This window comes from Bos indicus, chromosome 17 (genome assembly GCF_029378745.1).
Source record: "Bos indicus isolate NIAB-ARS_2022 breed Sahiwal x Tharparkar chromosome 17, NIAB-ARS_B.indTharparkar_mat_pri_1.0, whole genome shotgun sequence".
Taxonomy (NCBI): Eukaryota; Metazoa; Chordata; class Mammalia; order Artiodactyla; family Bovidae; genus Bos; species Bos indicus.
The window spans coordinates 71,205,983-71,217,205 of record NC_091776.1 but is presented as its reverse complement, the minus strand read 5'-3'; the positions used below and the strand labels follow the sequence as shown (position 1 = coordinate 71,217,205).

Genomic DNA, 11,223 nt, shown 5'->3' with positions numbered 1-11,223 from the left:
TGTGACCGCCGTTCGTGTCCTTCTTTACCCCCCCACGATCACCAGGCCCCTCACCCTTGTCTACACGCGGGATGGCGGTAGAACCTGCACTTGCCTGTCGGCTTCGTCGCTGCGTTTTGTTCTGACTGGCAGCCAGCCACTCAGCGAGGAATCAGCCCTTTGCTACTGGACGGCCTGCTTCCTGGGGGGCAGGGCCGCCTGGGCAGCCCCACCCCAAACGCTGGTGCTGGCTGCAGGGTCACTTGTGTTCTTCTCTGAAGCCATGCGCCTCCCTGGAGGGCGTCGGTACCTGCCCCTTCCCCTCAGACCCACTTCTGGAGCAGAAGACTGGGGGCTCACTAGAACTTTATAGGCTTGAAACCCAAAGGGTCTTTCCACTTCTGCCTGAACAAAGACAATATGGGCTTATTTTAGAATCAAGAAAAGTATCCTCCAAATTATCAGAGAGCAAAGGAGGAGAGGCTCACTCCCTGAAGCTGGGCTTCTCCTGGGGAAGCACTGGCAGACCCCGGCAGAGTCCACGCGCTTTTCTCGTGGGTGGCAGTCCTGTTGCCTCATTGCCTACTAGGGATCGGACCCTCGCCCCCCGCCCCCGTGTTGGAAGTGCAGAGTCTTAACCACTGACCACCAGGGAAGTCCCCGTCACAGTGCTTTTTGACCAGCCAGGTCTACTTTTCAGCAAAGCCACAGCGAACTTCATACCACCTTTGAAGGTCATGAGTTAAAGTAACAATTCAGGCAGGCATCGCCCTGCCATCCCCCACTGAGCTAGCAGTGGTGGGAAGAAGCTCTTTGGGGAGGATGGGGGCGGGGGCCTGGCTGCCACCAGACGCCCTAACTTACAAGCTAAGTTGATAGTTGTGGACTTTGGGGAGACACCTCTCCACTGCTGGCAGCATCACTGTGGCCCGAGAGGGCTTCATCCCTGTGGTGCTCTGGCCGGCCGAGGTCCGGGCCCAAGCTGGGGAAAACATTTGCAACTCCCAGCAAAGAGTTAGCTTCTCTGATACACAAAGAGCTTGAACACAACAAACCACTCAGTGGGGAAACGGGCTGGAGGAGTGGACTTGCTTTCCCGAAAAGGTACCAGGAATGGCACAGGTGGGGAGGCCCCGGGCTCCAGACGCCCCCTCTAGGGGGGACTTCTGGTCACTGCACCGATTTTGACCTACTCACCCTGCTAGGGACCTATCCTCCAGATACACCTCCACACGCGTGGCCACCAACAGCATGCGGCTGAGGGCTGAGGGATGGACCGAGCCCAAGCCGTCCTGACCGGGGCTGCTTAAGCAACTGATCTAGACTTAAAAAAAAAAAGCAAAGTCAAACTAGCGTTAGAATAGGCTACCACTTGTGGGCGACAAAAGTTGGGGGAGGGGTGTTATGTGTGTGTAAAGATGCCTCTGGGGGTTTCTGTGGAGCGGGTGGCCGCAGGGAGCTTTCTCTTGGGGGATCTTTGGAATACTCTGAATTTGAGCCCCAGACATATGTCCCCTGCTAAAACGAGAGCAGAATTAGGCAAGAAATCCGGTCATGGGGTCGCACTCACGAGACTTCCCATTTGTAGCTTTGGGATTGGGAGCCCTGTCTGGGGGGTGGACCCGCGAGAGTACCCTGCTGTCCCTGGATGGCAGCCAAGGCTCCAGGAGCGAGGGGACACAGCCAGCTTATGAAAACTGGCCTCTTTTTTTTCCCTCTTACGTGGGCTTCAAACACAGAAAGGGAGACGCACTCACTCAACCAGGAGGGTGAGTCTGGCAGAAGCGGCTCATGGAGCCTTACTATGCACCCACCTTTCCAGCTCATTCTGTAATTCTTGCTGTGAGGCCTGCAGGGCTGGAAGCTGGCTTGGCTCAACTGGGAAGAAGGGCTGAGTGGCAGGAGAGCCTCACGAAGCCCCATCCTGGGGGCCAGCACCGGGTGTGGAGTGGGGAAAAGCATCAAGGAGGAGCTCACTGGCCCAGAAACGCTGGCATCGTCCTGAGCTCTGGGGTCCACGGAGCCCCCCAGATAATATTAAGACCCTAGTGCAGGCGCAGACCCTGCTGACACTTTCAGCATCCCCGGCAATCGCTGTGCCCATGCTGCTGAGGCTGACGGGGATGGGTCCGCGGTTAGGGAACATGGAGGAAAGACGTTTGGGGAACCCCTTCATTTCATCGATGGGGAAAACTGAGGCCCAGAAGGGGAGCCACAAGCACTTGCCTCCAGAGCCCCTTGGGTCAGGCTCCCAGGGGAAGCAGGCCTTCGGGCAGGGGTCTCAGGCTGGGGGAGAGGGCAGTGGGACAAGCCTGGAGGGGACGAGAGAGGCCTGGAGGGACCTAGGCTGCTAGGCTGTCCAGAGTGGACATGCCCCGAGTGGCCTCCAGGCTGCTGGCCCCAAAGAACACGGAGCTTGGTGCAGCTGCCCAGAAGCTGCTGGGGACACGGGACCAGGAGGAGCGGTGTTCAGGGCCTAGGCTGATGCAGAGGGGCCTTCCTTGGCGTCAGGGCCTCAGGGAGTGCGTCCTAGAAGGCGCTGTGTGGGGCTCCCGGGAGTGAGGAAGGGAGGGCATTCAGTGCACAAGCAACGGAGGCACCAGGCTGCAAACTGGGGCTGAGGGCGGCCGGTCCCCCTGGAGGCCGGGGGTCTTCACTGCAGACGACCGGTAGCACTGGAGTGATGGCGGAGAGCAGGTGGCAGCCGGCGCCCCCACCCCCGTCTGGCCCACCTCTGTGTGAAGTGTTCCTTGGAAATGAGTTTCTGCTGCTGGTTCCAAGGGTGCTGGCACCCCTGTGGGCAGGGCAGCTGCTGGCTCCGGGGGCAATAAGCCCGTGCTTTGGAGCTCACGGGGTGAGGCAGGGAGTGAGGTAAGGGAGACGGGATGGCCTGAGCGGGGCACAGCAGTAACAGTGGTTCGCTTTGGAGAACCCTGGGGAGCAGTAGGCGTGGCCACGAATGTGGGCCCTGACCCGCAGGTGCCCACAGTCTCCTCGGATTCCAAGGAGCCTTTGCCATGCAACACTGCAGCTGACCAGAGCCTCCAGCGGCAAGCCACGCTCCGCTCTCCCAAGCCCCTCCACCCTCCCTGAGACAGCAGGCGCTAAGCCTGGGCCCTCAGACGCCTGCAGCTGGAGAGCCCCCCATGGCTCCCGTGGGGCCACAGTGAGAGTCCTAGCTGGGGCATTGGGGGGCGGAGACGTGAGGCGGGACCCTGGGAGGAGGCAGCCCGGGTCGACGCCCCAGAGACCAGAACCAGGTCCTTAGCTGTGAAATGAGGAAGCTGGACGAGATGCTCCGAGACCCAGACCCCTACTCTCCCTATCACGGGCGCTGGGCCAGGCTGGCAGGAGTTCATACCCAAGAGGGGACGCTGAGCCAGGCCACAACATGCCTGCCCCAGCCTGGAGACCCTGAGACTCCTGTTGCCTCACCGGTGACAGAACGAGACCGAGGGGAGCTTGAAGACATCTGTCGGGGGGAGAATGACCCCCCCAGACAGGCCACACCCTCCAGACTCCTCCTTTCTAAGGTCATGACTGTCCCCTGTCCTGGAAGCTAAACCCTCCATAGCCAGGAAGCAGACTTGGGGCTGGGGGATGGAGTGCTTCCCGCCTCCCCAGCTTCAGCCTGGACTTAAGGAGAGCAGCCCTCAGGCGTATCCAGGGGAGCAAGCTGGCCCTGGCAGGCTGCCCCAGTGGAAAGTGCCAGTGAACTGGGTTGTTCTGACCCGTCCTCGACTACTGGCCTGGACTAGGTACCTGGAGCTTCCTGCCCCTGCCTGCGGGAAGCCACATGGGCGGGGCCACTGGCAGCTGCCCAAGAAGGGCCTGGGGTGGCCACACGCATAAAGGGGCCCTTGTCACTGTGGCTCAAAGGCAGGCCTGCTCCTCACTCCCAGCACCAGAGGCCTGCCCAGGCAGTAGAACCCTTTCCCCCAGTATCTCAGCTTCCAAAACCAAATTCACTTCAATTCCGTGGAATTTTAAGTCACCTCTCTCTGGGTGTTCTTGTCTGTCTGAGGGGCTGAGGTTCAGGGCTAGCACGAGTCCATAGGGGAGGCCCCAGAACCCGGGCTGATGAGGCAGGGGGAGGCCATCTCCGTGCCCACAACTGAGTGACTGCACTTTTTCTTATTTGGAAGGAGCTGCCGCCAGGTGGGGCCCAAAGGCAACTGGCCTGGCCACAAGGGAGCGAGCCCCTGCACTTGGAGAAGGGATCCTACCTAGGCCAGGAGACCCCAAGTACACTGGTGTTCCCGACTGTCCCCTCGGCGCCAAGACCTTCCTATCCTACAGGGGCTAACAGCCACCTGGAGGCTCTGACAGCTGCTGTACCCTGAGACTTGAATGGCACCCAAACCACGAGTTTGTTCTCGCAGGAAACTGCTGTGCCCCAGGGCCCGGGGTGGACAGGGCGGATCATCAGGAACTCAACCTTCCCAGGCACCTCCCCCACCACCACACTGGAAAACGGTTTCCAAGCTCCAGAACAGGGGGATTTCCCAAATCACGACCCTGAGGCGGGCATCGGGGCAGTGACCCCGACCGAGTCCAGGTTTCTCTCTCCTCCCCGCCCCTCCTCGGCTCTACTGGGATTCTGACCCCTCCCCCAGTTCCTCAGCCAGCCCCGACCCACGTGGTGGCTGGGCCTCTGCAGGAGGTCGGAGTGGGGAGAGGGAACGGAGGGTTCCGGGTCTGAGTTGGATGCCTGGATCTGGGTGCAGGCAGGATGCCAACCAAGTGTGGGCCCTCTACTGGGGGCTGAGGCGTGGAAAGGCTAGGCTGCAGACTCCGGGGATAACCCGTCCCGGCCTCGGTTCCACATTCACCGGCCCCGCCCTGCATCGATTCCTCCGCAAGCCAAGAAAAAACGAGGCAGCCCGCGTCTCCACACCGTTTATTGCTCCTTCCAGGGAGGTGGGGTCGGTGTTGGGGGGGGGGCGGGGCGGGCGGGAAATCTGTGCGCGCCAGGGCTGCGGGCCCTGGGAACCCGAGGCCCGGCCCTCAGGCGAAGGTGGAGCCGTTCCAGCCCACGTTGGCCGCGTTCATGTCGCAGAAGTTGATGTAGATCCTGCGAGGGAGGAAGCGAGGCTGAGCCGGCCGTGCGGGTGCCGCCGAGGCCGCGCGCCCCCCGCCCACCGGCGCCCACGCACCTGTCCGGGCTAATGCGCAGGCGCTCGGTCAGCAGGCCGCACAGCAGCTTGCTGTAGGAGCGGTTCTGCGCGCCGCCGATCTTGCCGATGCTGTGCAGGCTGCAGAGCGCGCAGGGCTCGCTGGAGCCCCCGAAGGTCATGAGCTGGTCTGGGACCACGTGCACCGCGATGTACTGCGGACGAGGGGCCGCGGTCAGCCGGCTTGCACGCCCCCGCCGCTCCCGGCCCGGAGCCCCATCCCGTAGCCGCCCACACTCCCGGCCCGGAGCCCCATCCCGGAGACGCGCTCCCCGCCCGGCCCTCCCCGCAGACCTGTGCCGGCTTGCCCGTGGCCTGCGCCAGCTGCTGCGTGAGCTCGGAGAGGAGCCCGTCCGGCACGGAGGCGCGGGGCACGTTGGTGTTCACCACGAACATCGGCATGATGGCGAGGGGCGGCGGGGACCGGCACGCAGGACTCGACCGACGCGCGCGCTAAGGCAGCCCGGGAACCTGAGCTACGTGACCGCCGCCCGGCGCCCCGCCCCGACGTGGGCCCGCCTCCCGCGACGTCACCGCCGGTCCCGCCCCCGGGCGGTGGCGCGCTCCCGGCCGGTGACGTCACCGCCTCTGGCCCTGCGCGCCCTGTCTGAGCCGTTCTCCGCTGGGCGGCCGGAAGTGTCAGTCCTTTCACTTGGTCCCAGCGATGTCTGTGTGCTGGGAACAGCGGTTAGCGGGACAGATGACCCCTGGCCCTCGAGGAGGGCGCAGGCGGAGTCCCAGTTCATTCTACGGAGTCCTTGTGTGTCCGCAGTCTCCCGGGCCGCAGTCGCGCTCATGCCTCTGTATGTGTGTGCGTGTGAGTGATGGAGAGCGGTGGTCATTGCTGCATGTGGGCAGCGCTTGCCGCAGCGCGTCGCCATCCAGGGACCTTCCTGCACCCAGCTCTTGGAGTGGGTGCGATTGCCCGGAGGTGCCCAGGGGAGGGGCTGGGGACACACGGAGCCCAGAGGCAGTCCGCAAAGCTTCAGTCCACCGGGCTACCTCTCTGCAGCGCTGAAAATGCCAGCTCCTCAGGGAAGCCCACCCCATCAGGTCCTCTGGGGGTGCCGTCTCTCAGAGCCCTGGGGGGGAAGTCTCTGTCTGCCACTGCTGGTCAGCTCGGGGCGCACATCGTAGGTGCCAGGCATATGAGAGACGTGGACTAAATACTGGCTGAATGAAGGAGTGAATGAACTTAGCCCTGACAGGGCAGGAAGAGGGCAGGGCCAGGGCTGAGCCTGTAGGCCCTGCCGTCCCTGAGCAGAAAGGCTGCCCAACTCCTGCTCTGAGGAGACCCTGGTCACGGGGCTGTGCTGGGGAGCGGAGCTCTGCTGGGCACTTGAGGCGGCATGCTGGTTGGGCCCAGTCTCAGATCTGTCCAGAGAGGTCCTGTCCTTGGTCTCTGGCAGGTATGGTTTGGTTAAGGGGGACCCTGCACATGCTGGCCTGGACATGGGCCCCCATGCCCATGGGACCAGGCGTACTCAGGCAGGAGGTCCCGTGGCCCAGCTGGGCAGATGCTCTGTAAAAGGCCCCTTCTGTCCCTGCTCTTACCCCAGCAGGCCACCTGTGCCGAGGTCTCTGTTAACCACGGATGCCCTCCACGCCCGTCTCCAGCTCGGGGGCTCCCCCAAGCCCCAGCAGGCAAGCCCGCACAGCCTGTTCTCTATGTCCAAATCCAGGTGCTTGCCTTTCGCCCGTCCCTGATCGCCTGCCAGTGAAATGGACCTCCCTCCACTGTGCTTGGGTCCTCACCCCTCCCGCCCACCCCGCCTAGTCTCTGTGAGCTGCCTGGGGCAGCAGATCCATATGATCATGTGACTTGCCCAGTGATACATGAAGAGAAGTGACCCAAATGACTCCAAGCAGAAGATTTAGTAGCCAGTGCCTGCTTGGCGGTTCTCTGATAGTGGAAGTGGGTGACACGGTGAAGCCCCCACCTCCGGCAGAGACACTTGCACCGATGATGCGTAGGTGAGCCCTGTGGCCCTCAGGCTGTTACTGTGGCACCGGGAGCCTTCCCTGGTCAGCACCGCCTCTGTTCACCCCTGACCTTCCCAGGAGTGTCAGTACTTTGTCTGTAGAAGGGCATCGGAGGAGGTGGCAGCCTCCCGGTCCCACTTCTTCCTAGCGTGGGCACCTGGCTCACCTCTCTGAGCCTGTTTCCCCATGCGTAATTCGGGCATGACGGTAGAGCCCCCTTTACAGAGGGCCGTGGTAGGGATCGAGTAGCCTAACTTCTGGCGATGGTCCGTCTGATCCTCGGGGCAGTGCTGTCACAGTGCCCCGGCTGGCCTGGTCCCCACCCTGCGGCTCACACCGCCCTCCTCGGCGGTGAATCTTGTGTGCTGCCCCGCGATGCCGTGCTCCCAGCCCCTGGCTTGGGCCTTGCTCTTGGAACGCTCATCCGCCTCGGGCTCTGTTCCTCGGGAAAGCCCTCTCCTTCAAGGCCGCCACCCTGTTTCCATCTGAGCTACCGCACTGCTTCCTTGCTAGGCTCCATGCGGTGGGGCACTGTCTTTTTTGGGCTCATGACTTCTGGGCCACATGACTCGGTGGCAGGCAGAGGGCCTCCAAAGACGACCTCGCCCTGATCTCTGGAACCTGTGAAGATGTTAAATTTTGCGGCAAAAGGGACTTCGCAGATGTAATTAGGGTTACAGACTTTACAGTAGGGAGATGATTGTGGATTATCTGGGTGGGGCCGATGTAATCACATGAGCCCTTAAAAGCAGAGAATTTTCTCCAGCTCAAGTCGCAGATGAGACGGAAGGGGCATTCAGAAAGCCTCAAAGCAGAAGGACTCAGAAGTGCTGTAAATAAATGGCTTTGTAGATGAAGGGGCCTCAGTCATCCGGAGCTGAATTTTGCCAACACTGAATTCTGCCAGCATCCCGAATGACCTCAGAAGTGGGCTCCTCCCTAGTTGATCCTGAGATGCCTTGACTTGCCTGAAGCGGAAGGCCAGTCACTTTGTACTCAACGGATGACTTGCAGAAACTGTGAGATAATAAACGTGTGTTGTTTCAAGCTGCTCAATTTGTGGTAATTTGTTCTAGGAGCAATAGAACAGCATCACCCCTGCGTCCCCAGGGGCTCTGTAATTAGCTACCGAACAATAACCGGCCCTGCGCGCCAGGAGGCCTTGGACCCCCCTACCATCCTCTCCCTCCTCACCGGCAGCATCTGTTTGCTTAGAACCTTCACCACCAGAGCCACTGGCAACCGGGCACTGTCACCACCCCCCACCCCCGGGCAGCTGTGTCCACGTGATGTGCAGACTCCGCAGGGAGCAGCTGCCTGCAGATGGGGCCGCCTCCCCGAGCCCTTCCTCCTGCCCTGCTTGGAACCTGGACCGGACTGCCCGATGGGCAGTCAGATGGGACCACCAGGAGCCGTGCCCCACAGGTGAGGGCTGCAGGCAGAGACCAGGAGGGGAGGAAACCTCAGGATGTGGAGGACAGCTCTGGGGGACCCAGCATGCCCAGAGGGCTGGCAGCTGGGCCCAGGTCTGAACATCTCCAAGAGCAGGGCCTGAGTCAGCCAGGCTGTGAGGGGTGCCCGGGGAGGGCGACTCTGTCCTCCAGTCCTCGTCCATGGGCGGCCCACTGCCCAGCGGCTCCCAGGGCGCCTTTGCCAGCCTCCTTCCCTGGTGTCCCTCCCCCAGCACTCACGGTTCATCTCTCGCGGAAGGATCCAGCTGGGCAGAGCCTTCAGCAAGCCCCTGTGCTCTTGTTTGCTGAGTGTGGTGAAAGGTGCGGCAAAGACCAGCCAAGTCAACCCCCTCCCCTCTAGTCATAGCAGAAGGAGACGTGGGGGCCACCATCCCAGCTGAAGGGACAGGGTTTTAAGAGGGGTGTCCGCCAGGAGACCACCATGCTACCAAAGCAGGGCCGGGACACGGTTCAGAGGGGGCGAGCTGGGCTGAACCTTGTGAACGAACTCTCTGAGTCTCAGCCGGAAAAGTTCAAAATAGGGGAATTCCTCTCCCGCAGACGTGGGTGAAGATGGGAGAGATTAAAGTACCAGCACAAAGCACCTGCATGCAGGAGGTGCTCAGCAAACGCTCCCCGACCTTACTGCATTGTCACCACGTGTCCTGGAGCAGCAAACGGACTAACGGGCCTGACCCTGATGGTGGCCTTGGGCTTTCCCTCCCCGGCGGCCCGATCCCTTCCCCACCCCCGCCCCCATCCCATCAAAGCCAAGGCCAGGCCAGGTCCCGTCCACCTCCCCTGGCACAGCCTCTCCTATCTGCGGGGTCCCATCCCTGCCTCCTTACCCCGCTGGGGGCGTTCCCTGGGCAACAAGGACTCCCAACACCCAGCCCACACTTTTACAGCCAATTTAGCTGGGTGGGTGGCAAGCGGGACATGGCCCAAGGGCTGGGCCTGGGCTGGGTGTATCTCTGCGGCCCATGCCGGGGAGCAGCGTGCTGAAGTGTGACCGATGCAGTCCCAGACCCGAGACACAGCCGGACGCCTGCGCTGCTCCTAGCCTGTACACCTCGGGATCGCAAGGTCAGTAGTGCCCCCTGGAGCCCAAGGAGGATCCGGGGAGGCCGGTCAGCAGAGGCAAAGTTGGGCCAGATGGATGGCAGAGAGAAGCTGGGAGACCCCACGGAGGGCTCCCGCAGTGCCGACTCCTGCCTTCCAGAAAACACTACAGTGACTGGACCCAGAGGCCCTCATTCCCATCCTCCAACACTCCTGCCTCCAAGGGAGCCCCAGCGGGGCCTGTCCGCAGGAAGCCAGCCCCAGGTGACCTCTCCACAAGACCTCCCCTGAGCCCGGCTCAGAGAGTTCTCACTCCCTGAAGAGCCCACTGCCCGCCGCTTCTGCTAACCTGGCGGTCACTGCTCCCTGTGGAAGCCAACAAGGTCTTCATGACACAACAGTGGCCGGCTGGCTTTTGTGCCTAGGTGCCAAGGTAATCCAACGGGGAAAGTGGTCTTTTCAGTGAACGATGCCGGCACCACTGCACCTCCATTACCAGTAAATGAATAATCGAGTTCCCTAGAGGCCCAGTGGTTGGGGCCTGGCCCTTTTCACTGCCAAGAGCCCGGGGTTCAACCCCTGGTTGGGGAGCTGAGATCCTCCAAGCTGTGGGGCGCAGCTGAAAACACTGGTGGACGCTAGGAGAAAATCTAGACGACTATGGATTTGGTGATGATTTTTAGATACCACACGACCCATGAAAGAATTGATGAGCTCAACTTTTTTAAAATTAAAAACGTCTGTTCTGCGGAAGGCACTGTCAAGAAGATGAAAGGGCAAGCCACAGACTGGGAGAAAATATTTGCAAAAGATGCATCTGATTGAAGGCTATTATCCAAAATATACAAAGAAGTCTTAAAGCTCAACAATAAGAAAGCAAACAACTTGATTTTTTAAAATTGACCAAACTGGGGCTTCCCTGGTGGCTCACTGGTAAAAAAAAAAAAAAAAATTACGTCAAAGCAGAAGACACAGGTTTGATCCCTGGTCCAGGAAGATCCCACATGCTGCTGATCACCTAAACCCGTGAGCCACAACTACTGAGCCTGTGCTCCAGGGCGGGGGGAGCACAACTACTGAGCCCACACACCCCAACTACTGAAGGCTGCTCGCCCTGGAGCCCAAGCCCCACAACAAGAGAAGCCGCTGTGGTGAGGAGCCCACGCACCGCAACTCGAGAAAAGCCCATGCCGCAACAAAGACCCAGCACAGCCAAAAATAAATAATTTGTTTTAAAAAAGAAAATACTTAAAAAATTGGTCACTTTAAAGGGATACTCACCAAAGAAGGTATATACAGATGGAAAATTAGCGTATGAAAAGACGCTCCAGGTGTGAACTCAGGGAAGTGCAAACCACAGCAGAATGCCACCCGCACCGTTATTAACAAACAGAACGGCCGGGATCCGGAACACTGACAACTCCGAATGTTGATGAGGGTGTGGCGCAACGCTCCCCTCGCTGCTGATGGGGATTAGAGCGGCATGGCCGCTTCAGAAGAGCACTTAGCGGGTTCTTACAAAGCTCAAGAGACTCTTGCTCTATGACCCAGCAATCATGCTTCTTCCTTTGACC

The 11,223-nt window shown here is 60.6% G+C and overlaps 1 protein-coding gene across 1 annotated transcript; it reads right to left on the bottom strand.

Annotated features, from left to right (window-relative positions):
* Window positions 1-4,862: 4,862 nt before the first annotated feature.
* Window positions 4,863-5,665, bottom strand: MIF (macrophage migration inhibitory factor). The gene is made up of 3 exons (XM_019977119.2): window positions 5,448-5,665; window positions 5,136-5,308; window positions 4,863-5,053 (listed from the first exon to the last, which is right to left on the bottom strand). Exons 1-3 carry the CDS (start codon window positions 5,553-5,555, stop codon window positions 4,987-4,989), a joined length of 348 nt encoding a protein of 115 aa, XP_019832678.1. The 5' UTR covers window positions 5,556-5,665; the 3' UTR covers window positions 4,863-4,986.
* Window positions 5,666-11,223: the final 5,558 nt, after the last annotated feature.

What these genes read in the sequence shown, in the direction of transcription:
- MIF (XM_019977119.2), bottom strand. Translation starts at nt 5,555, where the DNA reads ATGCCGATGTTCGTGGTGAACACCAACGTGCCCCGCGCCTCCGTGCCG. An exon ending in CCACGGGCAAGCCGGCACAG is followed by an intron (nt 5,309 to 5,447) that starts GTCTGCGGGGAG and finishes CCTCGTCCGCAG; the next exon opens with TACATCGCGGTGCACGTGGT. An exon ending in CTGCGCATTAGCCCGGACAG is followed by an intron (nt 5,054 to 5,135) that starts GTGCGTGGGCGC and finishes CCTCCCTCGCAG; the next exon opens with GATCTACATCAACTTCTGCG.